Source organism: Aulonocara stuartgranti, assembly GCF_965226115.1.
Source record: "Aulonocara stuartgranti genome assembly, chromosome: 3".
NCBI classification, from domain to species: Eukaryota; Metazoa; Chordata; class Actinopteri; order Cichliformes; family Cichlidae; genus Aulonocara; species Aulonocara stuartgranti.
Genome location: NC_138941.1, coordinates 33013277 through 33033637, shown reverse-complemented (window position 1 = coordinate 33033637; position 20361 = coordinate 33013277). Strand labels below are relative to the sequence as shown.

Sequence of the window (20361 nt, the reverse complement as noted above, 5' to 3'; positions counted from 1 at the left end):
ATAGACCGTGGACTTTCACAGTCGGCCCGTTTTGAAGAGGTGTCAAACAAGCCGGGCCAGGAGCAATAGCTTTTATGTGTGTGTGTGTGTGTGTGTGTGTGTGTGTGTGTGTGTGTGTGTGTGTGTGTTACAGAGGGGAGGTGGGGGTCTATCATTCTCTACATTGATGTCAGGGACAGTTGGGACAGTGGCAGGGAAAGGAGCAAAAGGCCAGCCAGGGGACAGCTTGTGATCTAATACCAAGCACTGCTTCCAGAACAGAACGCATATACACACAGAAACAGACACAGACAAAGTATTTTTACACACACATGCTGCTTAAAAAGTGTGCAAACACTTCCCATCGACCCCTTAATAAGAAAATAAAGACCTTCAAAGGGATGCACTCTTTTTATGCAACCAACCCAGTAAAAGCCACATATCACTTTTAACTCTTTACCCCTTGAAAGCCAACTATGAGGAACCATTGAAGGTCTGTTCTGAACTGAACAGTTTCTGTCATGTTTTAGGCCTGCTTATAGAACAAAATGACTGCGTGTGCATCAGAGGGTGGTCTCTGGCTATGCAGCTACCCTTTGAAAAACCTGGAAACTATTCAAACAAAGTCTTGATTGATATACACGAATGAGTCAAAGCATGTCATTAAGGGTACAGGGGAGGTCTTCAAATGTGGTGTTATGGTGGAAAGAGTTAGCATGGCACTAGCCTGAAATGCACAGAGTCACATTAAAAGACAGGCATGCACATAGGAGGCCTGTTAGTGGTGATGACAACAGCAATGGCGACTGTTCAAATGCCACTTTTTGTTCTTGTTGTTTTTTTGTTTCTTTGCACACCCTAGCTTGGGCTTCTTTAGATTCTCCAGATAAAGCTGTGTAAAAGTGACCCACTGTATTTGTAAAAGAAGGACCGCCATCACTTTAACCTCTTGCTGTACTCGAACCTACTTTAAGCTGGCGACGTTACCCACTCCCTGCGTGAAAATGGCCCAATGATTTCCATGATGCAATACTTCCTGTCCCAACTGTCAAGTCAGACCCCGTTTACTCATTTGCTACTGTACTGCGTCGCATTAAAATGCAACCAGAATAAATGCTCCGGTGCAAAAGAAACAGCGGCATGTTTTTCCTTCTGTCAAAGCTGCAACCCGTTTCAGCAGCTGAATCACTTAACAACTGAACGCAGGTTCAAACTTCCAGGGAGTAAACTTTAAAAAGAGGGGCATCAGCTTGACAGCTGCACCCAGCTGTTACACGTTTTTGGAGACAGCCTTGATAATCTGCTAGCTGCTTTTTCTCAGAACGCACATATAGTCAGACTCAGTGAGTGAGGTTTATTTATTTGGAAGGAGAGGAACATGCATTAAAAATAAATAAAAATAAATAAAAATAAATAAAAATAAATAAATAAATATATATATATATATATATGTACATATATATATATATATATATATATATATACATATATATATATATATACATATATATATATATATATATATATATATATATATATATATATATATATATATATATATATATATACACACACACACACACACACACACACACACACACACACACACACACAATTACAGGCTTGAAATCTAGCCAGTTATTAACAATTTCTCTAATCTTTAACTTTTCACTGGATGCTTCTCTGTTCTGTGTTGAAGCCAATCAAGGGGGTGGGGTGCAGGAAGTACAGCTGCAGCCCCCAGCCTTCTGATCCTTGCCGAGCAGCAAACTTTCCTCTGTCAGATTAAGTAGGATTAACTGGGTCCTGCAGTATGATGAACTGAGTGCTTCATATGGTGACTAGAAACTTTCCAAAGATGGAAAAATCCCTGGTCAGGGAAATGTATTACTTCCTTTGAAACCCCAGTTTTCACTGCTTAATTGGAAGCCCTTCCACATTCTTGGCATAAAACAATAGCTGCTGGCTTGATGAGCGCATGAAAACATCACCCGCTTACTGCGACGTACGGCGTTCACGCGCTGTCGGACACGTGCCGTAGGTGTGCGGGAGCATGTGCACTTGTAGGCACGCAAATACAAGCTCAGGCTCACAGTGGAAGTCAGTCACAGCTTCTCGCTCGGAGCTAGTTTCCTCATCGGGGTCCTCAGTGGGTGCTAAGTTCCATTGTGTTTTAAAAACGACACACACACGCACGCATATACACTCTCATTGGTATTTTTATCCATCCCCTGAGCCACTCGGTGGCTGCAAGCCATATCACTCTCAGACGACAGAGGAGCCACAGTCACACCAGCTAGTACTTAAGACCCCACCACCCCCCTTTGTGTGTGCGTGTGTGTGTGTGTGCGTGTATGTTGGGGTGGTCCACGGTGGGAGAATGTCTGGTGATATAAAGGTGGTGGTGGTAGTAGTGGTGGAAAGAATTTAGTCTGTTATCAACTGTTGCCTGCAAGACCACCGAGGACACGCACAGCCGCACAAAACACACAACAGAGACCCGAGGAGTGTGACTACAGGACTACGCTACAGGTACACACATGCACTGCCTTCTCAGATGGGGTTTTTCCTCCTGAGGCGAGGCTAAAGCATCCAATCTCAGTCTTTCTTGTCTATCTCTGGCACTGATAAAGGCTTATAATGAACTGGGGACTGGAACTCAGTCCCAAGACCAATGGCTTTATGGCCTCGGCCAGATCATCACCCGCTGACGTCTGTCGCCGGGTGAGAAAAGAAAGAGAGTCCAATGGAAAGAATAGTACAGAAGTGCAGAGAGAGAGAAGCAGAGGGGGAGAGAAGTGAAGCGGGGCAAAGATTAAAGTTTTACACTCCAACCTTTGAGAAGCATTTTGCAACACAGTGGCCCCGACTATAAATTTACTACGGACGCGTTCTTTCAGATGTGTGCCGCATTACCAACTCTGAACTGAAATAAATGCTCCAGGATTTGATAAGGCTGTCTCCCGTCACGGCCAGGGTCCAAAAAAGGGGACAAAAGTCCTTTCGGGCTTATCGTTCCTCACACCGACTCCTCCTGCAAAAAGCGTATTTGTAAACTGGCAACAGTTGTGCATTGTGTTTGGCTTGCATTCAAGAATGCGATAGCCTGGCCGTGTTTTTATCCCAGCTCAGTGCTGACCCCTCGGAGAGCAAATAATGAAATGACCATGGATGCAAAATGTCCCACAGCATTTTGCTAGCCGTGTTATGAATAATTCACGTACAATGAGAAAGACATTAATGAAGGCCGTTAATAGTTGGATTTGTGATATTTATGTACTTACCTCAAAAAGATTGGACGCTTCGTTCCCATACTGAGCAGAAATGATCTCTGATTGGTCACTGTACCATTTGAGGCCGCCCAGGAAACTGTCTGCGTCTAAGTCACTGACATCCAGCTCTGAGAGGTCAAGTTCAGGTAAGTCTGGGCAGAGGGGCTGGTCTTCACCAACCAAGGCAGCACACTGGAGAAAAGATTAAAAAAAGAAAAACATCATGGATGGTTAGACAGAAATGACAGATCTTTCATGTGCAAATCAGAAAATGAATTATCTGAGCCATCCTGCAAAAGAATAGAGGGACTGGTAATCTGGGCATGACAAGGGGAACTCATACATTTGTATTATGAGCCCGAGCTTCTCGTCTTAGTGACAATTCACGTTCTAATTCCCTCATTTGATCATTCTGGATGCCTCTGCTGATCTGCCACTTTCATGTGACACACTAAGTAGCTGGAATTCATGACTTCTCTCACTGTCGCTCCTGACGGGCTTGTTTTTGCACAACAACGTGCAAGCCCCGCAACCTGTTTCCACTCAGCTTCTCTTCAGCCTCCCAGTGTGCTGCTTACACTGCCACTGGTAACGGCCTCCCCGCTACTAAATGCTGCCTGTTGACATTTTGTTATTCACCAGCCACTTTTATGTAATCTATCCAGTGTGTCCTGTATGCAGAAGATGTTACAGCTTCTGCCACACACAAATCATCAGATGTGGGGGTGTGTGAGTTTGTTTCCCCCCTGAACCAGCAGCTGAACAAGCAAAAGTCTGCTTCTTCTGGGGCAAACTATGAACCAGAGAGTCAGTGGTCATTAAAAAGGAAAAATTAAAATTAAAAAAATAAAATCCCCCAGAGCGGGGGATGTTTGCATGTTTACACTTTTGACTATGCAAATGCTGAACCCAGCCTGTGAAAACAGCTTCATACTGTAGTCTACACACTCCTTGACAACGCGTCTGTTTATGTATTAACGCCGGCCTTAAGAACGACATAAGAAGCCCGGATGTGTTTGGCCCGGAGCCTGAGGAGGGGTGAGAGTCGGGTTCGGCTCAGGGCAAAGCTGAGAGACGGATGCTGTGCCAAGAAGGAAAAACCGCCCAGACACCGGTGTCACAGTTCATCTGTCCTCGGAAACGCACCAACACGAATACACGATGACTTAAGACCGTGATGAGACAAATCCGTTATGTTGCGACTGCGAAGAGGAGGACAGATTCACTGCGTCTTAGGTTTCCCCCCACCCCCAGATGATCCAGTCAGACAAGACACGGAATGAAGAAATGGCAATAAAGCCGTTAGGATATTCAGAGGATGGACGTCCCTGTGCTCAATTATCTTATGGATTTCTTAGCGAACAAATGAAATAGCGCCGCCAGACAGACAGTCAGGGTGCACCACAGCGCTCCGGTGATTTACGCACGCACCGCGCATAAAAGCACCTGCTAGAGAGATTATTAAAGTAAGGAGCGCGGCGCTGATTGACAGTTAAATAGCAGGGCTTTAATACGTGCATACATTTTTTATCAGCATCGATCGGCTGAAGGAGGACACGCACATTGGTAGGGTTGAGAGTGGAAACTAAAATCGCAGTCTAAAAAAAGAAAAGATAAGGAAAAAAACGATGCTCTCCTGGAGCGTACCTGGAAGTAAGTGCAAAGGAGGGTGTCCGAATAACAAACAATCCCGAAAACGATCTGCAAAACACACACACACACGTCCATATACAGATACACAAACACACGTACACACAGAGCCGCATTTTAATTAGATAAGAGCTGATTTCTTTCTCATAATCTGATCACGCAGACCACAAAATCGCAGCCGTGCAGCCGGATTGCAGTCATGTAGTTACTGTGAAAAACCCTCTCTGAGGCATCACTGAGATAATGAACGCAGACAAGTACCTCTGTATAACAAGCTGGGTGGACTCGGAAGATTAAGGGGTAAAAAAAAGGGGGGACGAATAAGTATCCTTTTGATGTGCGTTATTGTCTGCATGCGCTTTAACCAGGTAAAGTAAGCTGCATAAAAAAAGACAGGAGCGATAGTGAGCTAATGACTTGGATGAAGCGTTTAAAATCAGCAGAATGTTGTAAATAAATTCGCAAGAACACGGAATGATCTACTCTAGCTGGACGCGATGTTGCCGTCCAGCCAGGGCAGCATTCCTCCGGCAGGAATGTTGACACACAGACGTGGTACCGGTACCGTTAATATTAACATGCTCCTGCGCAATGCCAGATACCCGGTGCGTCAGTGTGGACAACCTTTGCACTTGCATTTGAAAAAAAAAATCACCTGGCTATCTGGACACAGCACATCAAAGGAATTATTTTCGTCTTTGGATTTCATGCGTCAGCGAAATACCTGACTTTGAGACATTTCAGTCATTTCGGCACGAAAACCTTCTCGGCACCGGAGCGCGTACAGTCCGCGGTTGGAAAGATATCCGCCAGCTTGCAAGCACTTGCTCCGACTAAACAGGGATCCTACGTGGAGAGCAATGGTCCCGAGCCCGTGCACGCGTTACAACAACTACATCTTTAACTGGGCTGAAAAGGGAGATTCCGCACATTCCCTCCACTTGTCATATATTCCCGTGTCGTATATCCCTCGCATCCTCAACCGTGTCCAGACGCGCACTAAGCCACGAACAGCACCGGCAACAGAGGAGGAGGAAGAGGAGGAGAGAGAGAGAGAGGGAGAGAGGGAGAGAGTGCAGACTTATGTGGAGATCATCGTGCCAGTGTTGTCCATCGTTCCAGAGGGGAGAAAAAAAAGTCCAGAGGGCTAGAGAGATGAAAGAAGCCGGATTTTATTTGATGCGCTCACCTCTAATTCTCTCCACACCGAGTCCTGGTTACACCTGTCCCACGCCATCCAGCCACTGAATGACGCTCCGAAAAATTAAACAAAAAAGAAAAAAAAAAAGAAAAAAAGGGGGGGGGGGGAAGAAACCAAGTAAAAAAAAAAAAGGAAATCCACACACGCTTCCCACTCGCTCTCACAGAGGCAACTGCTGCCCCTCGCCGAGAATGAACCGAGGGCACCTGTCTTACAACTGCTTTCCATCACATGACAAAGCTATTAAAAGTAGTCAGGGGAGTGACTCCGCGTCCACACACTACTCGCCAGTGACGCGCGCTGAGCAGGCGGGGTCTGGCTGCGCACATAGTAAAATCCTTTCCGTGCACTGCAAAAAATGCCAAACTCAAAACCCATCTATCCATATGCCGGGCGGGGGGGGGGGGGGGGGGGGGGGGGGCATTATGAAAATAGGTTAAGAAGGGTGGTTCGTGGGATTTGCACAGACTAAAAAGAGCAGTCCTTAATTCAATTTACTTGCTTTACTGGAAGATTAACTAGAACGAAATCAGTAAGATTCTGGATGTGAACTTGTGTCTCAGCCTCGTGATCTCAGTTTGTTTGCAAATGTGCAAGGCATATTGATATTACAATTCTTCTGCAGCAACTTAATAGTAACTGTATCACTGATTCCAGGAAAACTTGGAGACCATATAATGGAGAAAGCACAAGTCAAATGATGTCTCACCAGCACTGTAAAGCACAATTTAATGAGTTTAAGCACCAGTGCAATCTGTCATATTAAGTTTCAGCTTTGTAATTATAGGTTTTTTTTTTCTCCACAATAAGCAAAGAACATATTGCATTTTCTGCTGCATGAAACGATTGTTCATTTAAAGTACTTTCTCAGCCTGATCTGTTCCCGTTTTACAACCCCTCCCCATGCCCCCGGCTCTCTTTTTCCCCCCTGCAGACATGCTGCTGTGATATGCGCAGAATGTGGTTTGGCACCGTCTTACTGAAATAAGCCAGTCTCTGCCTAAAAGATATGTCATCTAGTCGGCAGCCAGCACATGCTGATCCGAATCCTGCAGAGACTGTTCAGCGTTAATGGTGCCCTCGCAGATGTGCCTGCTCATGCGCACCTACATCAAGATAACAAAGCTGCAGGATTTCGGGTTGGAGGATGCAGTGTCCATGATTTTCAGAAAGAACCTCTAATCCTGAACCATCATACCGCAGGATGATTTCCTGACGCCCTCAGAGTACATTTTTAAATGAGGCTGTTGCGCGTGTTGTCCTTTCAACCTTGTTTATGTGTTTCTTTTCTTTCTTCACTGACAGTGATTCTCAGAGGTTTTTCTCAACTTCATGCAGCAACGCAGCCATAAAAAAAATTGGCTTTCGGTCTTGCCAGCTAAATCCAATAATGGAATTATAATTAGGGGATAATAATAATGATATTAGAATGTTTAAATGTTTGAATTACTGAAAATGTTCTGAAATTGCTGCACTCTTTGGTTGTGCAGAGTGATAAACTGTTCCCGTCTTTACTTCGTAGAATAGACTAGACTTTATTGTCATATATGGTTTGCAGTTCTACATGTGTTCAAAAGATTAAGCTAAAGGTATAAAAATAAACATAAATAGTAAGAAAGAAAATGCAACAATACTGTGCAGAGGTTCAGCAGCATGTGGTGTGAAAATGCACAGCGGCTGATATTCACAGATCAACACTGCAGTGTTTACTTAAAGACTCACTGCCATGCTCTTTGTACACCTAATCATATTACTGACCAATTAACCTAATTAGCTGTGAGATCTTCAACCGGGTCAGGCAGCTGTGAAAGTGGTGATGTCATCAAATCCAAACAGAGTATTCAATTCAACAATCACAAGCATTACTTTGCATTATTTTCTGTAAATATGGGGGTTAAATCATTTGAAATCCTTCCTTTTAGATTCTAAAATAGGTTTGTTCTTTCATGACTGGAAAAAAAAGAAAAAAGAAAAAACAGCTTTGTTTTTTTGGCATATAATATATAGTACAAAGAAGGTAATTCTGCCTTTTGGAAAGTAATTCTTTGTCCATTCAGAGGCAATAAAGAAAAGGACAGGTGGCAGTATTAACCATGTATACAGTGTAAACAAGAGGTGTATAGGCAACAGTGCCTCAGTAAAATAAAAACAAAAGCTTTGTGGACATTTCAAACAGTGGTTTTTCTGTTGGAGCACTGACAGGAATTCAGCAGGAGTAATTCACTGTGTGCTAAATGTTATTGTCTCCCTTTCATCATCCATTACAGCTCAGTTCTGCACTGAAGCCGTCAGGAGTTAAGCGTCAGTTGGGAATTTTCTCAGCGTTTTAATGAAATATGCTATTACAAACCCACACTATTGCATTAGACTGTAAACAAATAACGCTTGTTAAGATGTAAGCATTTTCTTGTTTGGATATTATTCTCGGGAAATAACTTCAATTCTGACAATACATTTCTGCAATAAGAAACTCGCTCGACGGGATATTTCATCCCCTATCCGATTGTGTGTGCATGTGTGTGTGTGTGCGCGCGTTGTAAGTCTGTTAAGCCAACCTGCATGCAAGGAGCAGCTGCCTCCCAATATTAGCGATCCACTTACAATAAATCTCATTAAACACAAAATTGCACACAAAGCTGGAAATGCAAATTGTAAACTGCACCGATTATGTTCAAGGAAAACCAGTGTATGCTCAGCGTGCGTGTGTGTGTGCGTGCATACCATATGAGTGTGTGTATGGTACGCTTATAGGCATGTGAGGGCATGTGTACCACTAAATCTATACATCTGCCTCTCCACGCGTGCCCAGAGATGCCAACCAGGAGCCAAGGCGAAACCTGATCGGAGCAGGTGGCGTGTGCAGTGACCTCACAGAGCCCAGATGGACCAGCGCTACACAGTTAGTAATATAGGGGCAACATGGGAGTGACATGGAGAGTAAAGGTAGGTGGCTTTGTGAGTGCGGCACGGATAAAACGCTCAACAACCTGGACTTAAGTCCTTCTGTGATCAAAGAAAAAAAAACGTGTAGATGAAGTGGGTCGACACTGTTTGTGTGTCTAACAAATGTCTGTTAGTGCAATGACAGGAGATACCGGTCGGATAGACACTTTAAGGTTCATGGTTTACTAAAAAAAAAAAAGAAAAACAAACCTTGGTAAGAGACCAAAGCCAGTAAATGATATTTCTCCCTCTCCTGAAGCAGCATGTGAGTCACAGTCAAATGGCTTATCTGATTGTACTCTTCATGCCAATTAAGACTACAGAAGCTAAATATAGATGTACTATGATTTTCTTTCTTGAATGGCCTTTGATTCATTTTCTGTTGTTGTTGTTTTTTCTGCGAACACTTTCTTGCTGTAGGCTGGCTGTTTATGTATGCAGTGGTGGAGATGTTTGTAGATATAGGAGTCGTTTCAAAAGAGGTGGGGGGGAAAACGGGGCTCTACAGCCCTACTGAAGTACAGGTAATCTTTGAAATGCCACAGCTTTTGTTTCAGTTGCAGAGAGCTGATAATGAATGGCTAAGTACGAGGGGAGACTGACGCAGGCTTGTGCAGAATGAGAAATAGGTGATGTTTAGTAGCCCACGTCAGAGGAGAAAGTCGGGCCAAAGCACTGCGAGCTACGGGACCAACATCACGACGTGTTCAATCATTCTGCTCCTGCGAATGGCCCGGGGGTCTTCGCTTTCTCACCACCCTTGCGTTTAGCTGCTCTTATAGATATCACCTCGCAAAAGGCCCAAATCTACAAGATGGAGTGTGAAAAGTTGCCAGCACCTATTTGATGCATAGCATGTCTAAAAAACCGCTGCTAACGGCTTGAATATTGCAAACTGCTGAGCGTTAACCTGCTTCAAGATGGACCATAAAGAAAGAAAGAAAAGCAACCGCTGATCCAGTCTCTAAAAAAATCAAGCAATGTGATCTGTTAAATGAGACATACGTGCTTTCACAAGGAGGCAAACTACATGGTTTTTTTTAAACAAAGGATTAGAGGAATTCAATGAAAAGTCAGTTGACAAGAGAAGTCATCAAAGCCAAAATGGGTCTAATCCACAGATAATTATCTTTGTTTGAATATTCAACATGGCCTGACTCGTGGAACAGAGCCGCCTATTTGCATTTCTGGTCTTAGATTGAATCTGATATTAACATTTCTATTTAAGAGCAGAATTTACATGGACGGGTTCTGCGGGTGAAATTAAGATCACGAGTCGACTTCGAACGCATCCTGTTTAAATCCGCGTCAGCTGTGACTTAAACTTTAAGTGGCCGTGTCTTGTTTTGCTTTATCTCTAAATTGTGTCACTGGCCCTTTGAGAGTGTGCTTCTGCACACCATGGGTGTGTGGGTGTATGTCTGGTGGGGGGGGCGTGATTCATATCACTTTGTTGCATGTCATTGCTCCCAACTGAATCCATCCTAGCATCTGGCCATTTTAATACATGGTGGCTGGATTCATATGAATTAATTGAGGGCAGAGGTAAAGCAGAGTGCTGCATCTATTCATGTGCCACTCAGGCCTATAATAAGACAGCTTATGCTTGGCATGGAGCGCTGTCGGTGGATGTGCTTTCGGATCTTCGGTGCACGGGGGTCGTTTTTCCACTGGATGAGTCATATTGTTTTCTCCTTATTAGGGGACAGAGGAGGAAGTGGTCACATTTCGCAACAGTCAAATGCTCTACAATAACATAGGATGTAATGCCATACAGAACTGGCTACAGGAAATGTAATGGATACACAGTGCATGCATGGGCTTCTGATATGGTGTCGAATTAATACACTGGGTTGTGTTCAAAGTAGGCTTTGCTAAATCAGAAAAAAAAAGACAAAATACAAATGGGTTAGACTTTTAAATGTATGGCAACTTTTTAAAAACAGTTTTCATCTTTTACCTCTCAGCACTGCAGTGCATGTCCACACATCTGCTCAGGCTCCATAGGCTGCCAACTCATGCATTATAAGTGAGATGAACAGTGTGACGCTACAAATTATGCCGACGCTCGCCCCCTTTGACATACAGTAAGCTAGTGCGTTCTCCCCCTGTGAAGATTCGCCTCTCTTTGTAGTGCCCTTCAGAGGACCCGTTGCCTCGCCGCCCTGCGTGCAAGCATGTAATCCTTTCCATCAATGAACTCCACTGTGTCATTTAGCCACTCTCAGGATGGCGGCTACTTTCCCCACGGAGCATCCAGCCCATATTATTAAGGCAAATGGCATCAAGAGGCTAGGGCCAGTTAGACATGGCTGAGACTTGGAATTGAAAATAGCATCAGTCCCACGCAGGGACTGGTAAACACAAAAAAGGAGCCTGGGGCGCAGCGCAGGACCACCCTCCCCCTTTTCCTTACTCCAGCTCTGTTTTTTTTTGGGAGGTGGAGAATAAGCAGTAGCGGCCGTTCCTCCACCACCACCATCACCAGCCCCCCTCCCACCACTATGCTCAAATAATATCACGGTCACATGGCAAAGTGAGTTGTAGACTCCCTCCGAAGCCGCGTGTTGTGGTGCTGTTGTTGGGCTTGTGAGTCATGCAAGATGCATGTAGAAAGTGGCAGCAGAGAGAGAGAGAGAGAGGGAGAGAGAGAGAGGGTAACTGCAAGCACGGGCCTGGTGTGAAATGCATCTTGGTGGAGAACTAGCGCTCTGTGTAGGGACTTGTGAGGCACTTTGTGTTTTGCTTGGGTATAGTACTCACAAGGAATATTAAAATTTATGGACCATGAGGGTTTGGGTTGCGAGCGCGCGCACACATAAACAAGACTCGCACACTCCCTGTGCTTAAAATGCTTCATACCCTGAAACTTTGAAATTGCTGTAAAATCCAAACAGATGCCACATGCCCAAAGATGTAACTAGAGGAAATGAGATGCACTTGTTTCGCAGTCAAATATATATATATATATACATATAAATTTTATTATTTTTTCTCCTACTGAAAGGGCATGTGAAAATAGTGCTTGTCATGCTGTTTATCCGCTAAGGCAGTTTTTGAAGTTTAATGCAAAGTTTAAGCTGGTGAGCCAAAAAGCCGTGGCCTGTAAAAACGGATCTGTGCGGCACAGTAATCATACAGGCAACAGAAGAACAGGAGTGCCAGTTTTCTGCTCGTTGGATCGTGTTTAACAAAGTGAAAATACGTTAACGGGGTCTCATCACTGGGCTGCGGGCAAATGTAGGTGCATTTTTTTTCTTCTGCAAACTGCAAAATGATCTCCAGTGACTCACGAGTCGGGGGGGTGGGGGCACAGCACAACAGATGTTGCTTGATTTCTAAAATAATAGAGAGGCAGGGCTCAGTGCCTTGACAGCGCAGTCCTTATGAACTCTTAACACTGGAAGAGTGCCAAGGAAGAATTAGGTCAGCTAAAGTGCGCTGCACCTTGTGGAACTCCACATTAAAACAGCATCAGGGGGAAAGGCGGGAGGGGGGCGTGTTTAGTGGCGCACAGGTAGAAATTTCTGGAACAGCACAACCGGGGTTTTTTTGTGCTTCAACTCACTCTTGTATCACAGAAACGTGAGCAGAAACGTTACACCCCTGAGTCCAGACTGCAGTCTAATTATTTTGAGCAATGAAAAGAGAAGGAAAAGGGGGGAATATGAGAGGGGGGGGGGGGGGGAGAGAGAGGGAAAAATGCATGCGAATTGCAATTCTTTCATGCAGCCTGCTGCATACCGGGTGTATAACCACAAGCCTGAAAAAAATCCTTACAGCACAATAAAACTGATTGTATCATCACCTTTTTTTCCCCTTACAGGGTGCATTTCTACTAGTCTTCACATCACCTCCTAAAAGGAGCTTGTAGTGCTGGAGTACACAGTGACGTTAAAAAACAAAATGAAATAAAATAATTATAATAATGATAAAAAAAGAGCAGGGATGAGAGGAAAGAGAAGACACAGTCAATACCCATTTTTTGCCAAGGCATCCTAGTGAAAAAGAGCAAAGAGACAAAAGGAGCAGATGGATGGAGATGGAGCTAACGCTGAAAGAGAGTGTGACAGGGAGTAACAAAAGCAAGAGGGAGCTGCTGTGAGTGATAGAAAGCGTTGGACAAAGACGGGCATGAATTAGAGGCAGATATGGAAGGAAGGGAAGGAAGATGGAAGCCTAAGTACAGGAAGGCGTGATTGGGGGGGACAGGAAGTATCGGCCTGACAAAGGGTCAGAGCGATGGGAGGCCGACGACCGTCTCCCCGCGCTCTCCGAAGCTGTTCCATCTCTCATCTGAAAGATAAGCCACCTCACGATCCCCTGCTTGATTTCCCAGTGCCAGTCTGTCCACACCCAGTATCTCAGGGTTAAATCTAGTGGTTACTACACTCCCATCCCGCGCATATTCCAGTCACGGTCTGATATCTTTCTGCTTACGACGGGTATCTGCCTCACATGTCCTACATGTTCGTTTATGGGAAGGTCTAGATTTTCACACACAGATATACGCACGCAGGCCCCCGCTACCACCAGCATGGCCTCGTTGCCCCCTCGCGACTGTCACATTTTTGGAAGTAAAACTGAGTTGCAAAAATACTCCCCCCCACTCTCCCGCTCTCTCTCGTTAGCAACAACAACTAAGAGATAATGAGATGCGGATTTGAAGACGACAGAAAGTAATTGGTTTTGATGTGTGTAAAATCGTGATTTTAACTGGACATGATATTCAAATGACTTGGCAGCCACCCATCAGCACGAAAGCGTGTGTAAGCACATTGCAGGGCCCGGGCTGAGCAATAATGCTGGCTTTTTCCTCGTGAGTAAGCAACCTCAGTGTTTTTGGCAACCAAAGCGTTCCTCGTTTTTTCCACTCAGACGTCGTTATGCCCCGAGCCGTTTCCACTGTCTGGAAAATAAAAGCGATTTTCATCACTTATTTTCAGTATATCTGATTATCAGTGGTTGAAATTTACAGCGTTGGGGAAGTGTCAGGCAGCCGCTCAGTCAGCCAACCCTTGCCCTGGCTTCCCTGTCCCTGCAGCCTCCTTTCCCGATGCCTTTCATAATCCCTCGTTGTGTGCTTTTGTCGTCGTCTGTGTCCACCGGGACTGTCATCAGTGCCACAATAAACAGGATTAATCAGCACTGGCATTGGGCACTTTGGTCCAGATGACGCGTGTAATTAAGGAGTAATTGGCATGTCATCTGTACATGAGAAAATATGACGCGCGCGGGCCAGATGTAGCCGTCTCACCGCCCTGCAACAAGCCGTGCTTGGAACAACTGTGTCCTCAAAGGCTTTTCTGAAGAGAGAGATAACTTCCTTTGCAGTGCTGACACTCGCTTCCTTAACATCTTTATTCAAGCCTGCGAGCTCCCTCGCATTGTAATTCACTTGCTTATTCATTTATTTACATGCTAACACACTTAAACTCTAATTTGCTAACTTATTCATTTATTTACATGCTAACCCACTTACTGCCGCTTGCATTCAGCAACTTATTCATTTATCCACATCCAGGATGACACAGTTACTTCCTTGAGAATTCATTTATGCACGTAGGAAGTCACTTACGTTCTCGCCAGCTTAATTAAGAGGCCCCTTCTCTTTTCACTTCACACAAAAGGATGGGTTTATGCAGCTCAATATATACTGTAGCTGCACACAATGGTAGATGGCCGAGATGGCCTTTTATGTTTAGGGTCATGCCGGCTGCAACAATAGGTCTGAACTGCCCTTATCTCTCCTTGTAAACGTGAGGCTCTGGGATAAAGTCGGAGCCCGATTTCATGGCTCACGAGGGAGGCGTCGGGATGAACATAACCGAGGGGAGTTTTTTTTTTTTTAAATTCTCATATACCTTATGTTTTACTGGTTGTAAGAGAAGCCATATACATACATATATATATATATACAGTGGGGCAAAAAAGTATTTAGTCAGCCACCGATTGTGCAAGTTCCCCCACTTAAAATGATGACAGAGGTCAGTAATTTGCACCAGAGGTACACTTCAACTGTGAGAGACAGAATGTGAAAAAAAAATCCATGAATTCACATGGTAGGATTTGTAAAGAATTTATTCGTAAATTAGGGTGGAAAATAAGTATTTGGTCACCTCAAACAAGGAAAATCTCTGGCTCTCACAGACCTGTAACGTCTTCTGTAAGAAGCTTTTCTGTCCCCCACTCGTTACCTGTATGAATGGCACCTGTTTGAACTCATCATCTGTATAAAAGACACCTGTCCACAGCCTCAAACAGTCAGACTCCAAACTCCGCCATGGCCAAGACCAAAGAGCTTTCGAAGGACACCAGGAAAAGTATTGTAGACCTGCACCAGACTGGGAAGAGTGAATCTACAATAGGCAAGCAGCTTGGTGTGAAAAAATCAACTGTGGGAGCAATCATCAGAAAATGGAAGACATACAAGACCACTGATAATCTCCCTCGATCTGGGGCTCCACGCAAGATCTCATCCCGTGGGGTCAAAATGATCATGAGAACGGTGAGCAAAGATCCCAGAACCACACGGGGGGACCTGGTGAATGACCTGCAGAGAGCTGGGACCAAAGTAACAAAGGTCACCATCAGTAACACACTACAACGGCAGGGAATCAAATCCCGCAGTGCCAGACGTGTCCCGCTGCTGAAGCCAGTGCATGTCCAGGCCCGTCTGAAGTTTGCCAGAGAGCACATGGATGATACAGCAGAGGATTGGGAGAATGTCATGTGGTCAGATGAAACCAAAGTAGAACTTTTTGGTATAAACTCAACTCGTCCTGTTTGGAGGAAGAAGAATACTGAGTTGCATCCCAAGAACACCATACCTACTGTGAAGCATGGGGGTGGAAACATCATGCTATGGGGCTGTTTTTCTGCCAAGGGGACAGGACGACTGATCCGTGTTAAGGACAGAATGAATGGGGCCATGTATCGTGAGATTTTGAGCCAAAACCTCCTTCCATCAGTGAGAACTTTGAAGATGAAACGAGGCTGGGTCTTCCAACATGACAATGATCCAAAACACACCGCCCGGGCAACAAAGGAGTGGCTCCGTAAGAAGCATTTGAAAGTCCCGGAGTGGCCTAGCCAGTCTCCAGACCTCAACCCCATAGAAAATCTGTGGCGGGAGTTGAAAGTCCGTGTTGCTCGGCGACAGCCCCAAAACATCACTGCTCTCGAGAAGATCTGCATGAAGGAATGGGCCAAAATACCAGCTACTGTGTGTGCAAACCTGGTAAAGACCTATAGTAAACGTTTGACCTCTGTTATTGCCAACAAAGGTTATGTTACAAAGTATTGAGTTGTATTTTTGTTATTGACCAAATACTTATTTTCCACCCTGATTTACGAATAAATTCTTTACAAATCCTACCATGTGGATTCATGGATTTTTTTTCACATTCTGTCTCTCACAGTTGAAGTGTACCTCTGGTGCAAATTACTGACCTCTGTCATCATTTTAAGTGGGGGAACTTGCACAATCGGTGGCTGACTAAATACTTTTTTGCCCCACTGTATATATATATATATATATATAAAGAAAGAAAGAAAGAAAGAAGATAACCAGCAGGCTTTAGCATAATACTCAATCTAAGCTCCATGAAACACAGCAAAGATTAATCCCTGTTTATTATTATCCTATTCTTACTTGGAGTATCTGCAGCCATTTGTCAGTGCAAATGCAATTTTGAATTATATTAACATAAGTAACATTAGGTATTCTAAACTTTCACCGCATCCTCTCTTTAAATTCAATTGTTCCAGGATTATTAAAGGTGTGACAAAGTAAATAAATACTGCGGCTCATATGTGTCTGTAACGCAATTTTGAACACGGCAAAAGAATAAATAAATAAATAAATACAAGTGGGCAATGAAAGCCCAGCATCAGTGAAACAAAGTTTGGGCATAAAGCTGGTAGGAGGGCTATGCTTGGCAGGGAGCGAGGTCAGCCATGCATTTGGCTGGTAACCTCAGATAGCTGCTGGCTAATTTGCAGTATGCCCTCAATCGCAACAGAAAGCCTAGAGCCACGCTGAGGGGAGAGAGGGTGGCCATAACGGCAAAGCAAATGGCTCATAGAGATATCCCAGTTGTTTTTCATCACATCAATTTCACGCCTTTGTTGCCAGTTTTTCAGAAATGTGACAAGATGGAGACAGGGATGAAAAAGGAGGAGGAAAAAGAAAGCAGGGAGGGGAAAAAAGGGACGGGGGGATAGTGAGAAGAAACAAAACGATGAGCTTGGAGATGCATTAAGATGGCAATGTTAATCTCGATGTTAATCTCGAGGCCTGTTCCTGGTGCAAGTGAAGTCATGCTGTCAGAGCTGTCTCGAGAACAAACAAATGGAAGGGGGAAAAAAATCTCTTAAGCTAATATCTTCACTGACAACGATGCCCACATCTCATTTTACTGATGCAATGCAGGAGTTCCTCCGGCAATTCACTCGTTTCTTTCTGGTACGTTTGCAGAGAACTGAGAAAAAATGATTTGCTTTCCTTACTACGCCTTTACTAAAACTGTGCTTTTACTTCCCAGAAGCACAGCTGCTGATTAATGTTACCCGTGGAATTTACTGATGTTGAGTCAACGTTTTCCACTGAGATCCTATTAACTGTGAACCAGTGACGCACTACAACTAAAAGTCCTGCTACCTCTTTCATGGCATTCTTCTATGGGCTACCTTCTCTGTGTTGTGCTTCTTAGGAAAATTACCCAGTTTCCAAAAACTTCCACTAAAGATGTTACAGCTATCACAAGGTTTTATCTACAGTGCAAACATGTCTGTTTATACAGGTCGACATGGCAGATATTTAACCTGAGAATTACTTTATGGTCTCTTGACCAAACACATTTTATTGCAGTTTGCATAATTCCAGTCTTTCATCTGGTAAAACCTTCAAACAAGCCGTGTCTTATGGGGCATTATGGCACAATAAGCACCAACGTGTATAGCAGCACATGTAAGCTCTATCACACTATCTAATTATTAATCCCTATAAACAGATATCTTTACATGAGTTTTTACGGACTTTATAGGCAGGTTGCGAGATTTTTGCCACGTGCACTTTGTAGACCATTATAGTCCAAGGACTACTGGCAAATGACATCTTTTGTTGTAGTACACAGTCCCTGTCCAAATGAGGGACCTCGTCTGATAAAATATAATCTTGTAAACAGTGGTATTTTTACTGGCTTCTTAAAATTATATGAAGATTATATGAACTCCCCTAGGCAAGATTTCTTGTAATTTCTTTAGTTAGAATTTCGAGGTAGTTCTCCAGACTTCTTGATAAATGTTGGCAATGTTGGCTGCCTTTAGTTCTGTTCTCTGTCAAGATGATCTCACACTGCTTCAATCATTTTTAGGTCTGAACTCTGGGGAGGCCAATCCATGATGTTTCTTCTCCGTTTGTTTTCTATCCAGGTGTGCTTTTACTGCACTGGCAGCATGTTTGTCATGCTGAAAAATGAGGCAGTTTCTAATCAGATGCTTTGCACACAATATTGCATGTTGGATCCAAATCTGACAGAAATCTGACAGAAATTGAGCCTCAAACTATGAATAGCCTCCAACTTGTTTTACAGATGGCTGTAGACACTCACTGTTGTACCTTTTTCTCTTCCAATTTGAAGGAAAAAAAATCAAGACTGGAGGAGGTCAGGAGAGAGTTTAACTGGACTGAAAAGTCTACTGATTTTCTGTTACAATTCTTGTGTAATTTGGCACCCTCTGCCTCCTGTTTCTTTAGGATAAGACTTTTAGATGCTGTCCATCCACTACAGTTCTATAAGCAGGACTCTTCTTCTGTCTTCCATTTGTCCACTTTCCTCGAAGTGCTTACTAAACACTATTCTGCGACATGCCATGTTTTCTTTCTCATGTTATCTTTGGCAGTTTTCATAGATCGAACAAAAAAATTGGAACAAATGATGTGTTTCTGTGACAGACCGCTAGTAACAAGGCACTCAAAGATGCAGTTTGAAATCGGTTCTTTGCTAAGTTGTCTGTTATGTGTAGACACAACACTGTTTCACCTCTTGGGTTAGGTGTCTTTATTATGCTTGAATGACTCATAGGTCAGTGTTAGGTGGCTTAACAAAAAAACATTCCTCTGAAAACGGTCGGGTGAAAGCAATGGACTGAAAATGAGTAAAAAAGCAGCCAATGTTCAAAGAAAAACTTCAAAAGACCACTTTAAAAATCAGAACAAAGTCTGGCTTCTTGGAAGTAAAATAAAAACAATGAGGGATGCTGAAGACTTTTGCACAAACCTGCATAGACTCACGCAGTGCAGATAAACAGCAGGAAGCCCAGGACCGATAAAAAGTCTGTGTTTCTGCTGAGAGTCTGATGGAGATCTTTGTGAATAGCTAACTAGAATCAAACTCATTGGAAAATCTTCCATCCAATATAATTAATGACAGTGAATTTTTAATTACCCCTATGCAGCAGTAGGCTCTACAGCTTTTGTTTATTGAGCCCCACTGATACCCATATTAACAAAGTTAGGTTAATGATAGAGGTATTTTACTTAATAGCATTTTTATTACTCCCACCAAGAATGAAGCAATTAATTAACAATGGGCAAATTAAGTTCCTCTCCTGTAATGGCCTACCAACACAGGACATCATTACCAATCGTCAAAATAATTCATAAAGCGATGACTCAGGTGGCAGGACGGTGATGGGAAAAATGAATATTCCCCGGCATACGTCTGATTTTTCATTTTAGAATGGAATAAATTATGGATAAGGTCTGTCAGTGGACATGTTGGCGGTACTGCATGCAGAGTGAGCCAAGGGATCAAAGATGCAGTACGTTAAGTCACAGATGTGACATAGATTTTCCAGTGGGAGGAAAAAAAAGGGGGAAAAAAAGAAAGTCTTGCTTCACATTAGGAGCAGGTGACTATTATCTGAATAGATAAAGCAGTGAATTAAAGATACACGGAACAAATACAAAAAAGGAGAGATGGGGAAAAGTGAGGGAGAGCACCGAATGTTCAAGAAATGACATCGAATAATGGACCTCAAAGACATATATGAAAGCGCATAATCTTTTAAGCTTGCATTTGAAGGTAATCTCCCATTAAAAGAACACTAGCTATTTCTTTGTGGAAGGGGAAATGCAAAGACAGCAGAACTGATGGGGACTATTGGTGTGACTTTGAATAGAGGAAAGACTGAAATGGCAAAAAGGTGCAATTTCTCAGGCGCCGGACTTCTGTGGTAAATTCTTTCATTCCAACAGAACTACTAAAAACAGTGGCTGCTGAGAAATATAATCCTCCACCCCCAACCTCC

The 20361-nt window shown here is 43.6% G+C and overlaps 1 protein-coding gene across 4 annotated transcripts in view; it reads right to left on the bottom strand.

Moving 5' to 3' along the window:
* ppargc1a (peroxisome proliferator-activated receptor gamma, coactivator 1 alpha) overlaps positions 1–20361 on the bottom strand; it is a 310846-nt gene that overhangs the window by 29837 nt on the left and 260648 nt on the right. For 2 of the 4 annotated variants that reach the window (XM_082527603.1, XM_082527604.1), the window contains exon 2: positions 3264–3443. In XM_082527603.1, the coding sequence (XP_082383729.1) occupies positions 3264–3443 (180 nt within the window). Of the gene's footprint in view, positions 1–3263; positions 3444–5625; positions 6071–6090; positions 6369–20361 lie in introns of those variants that run through there. The other 2 variants (XM_082527605.1, XM_082527606.1) reach the window with 2 other exon arrangements.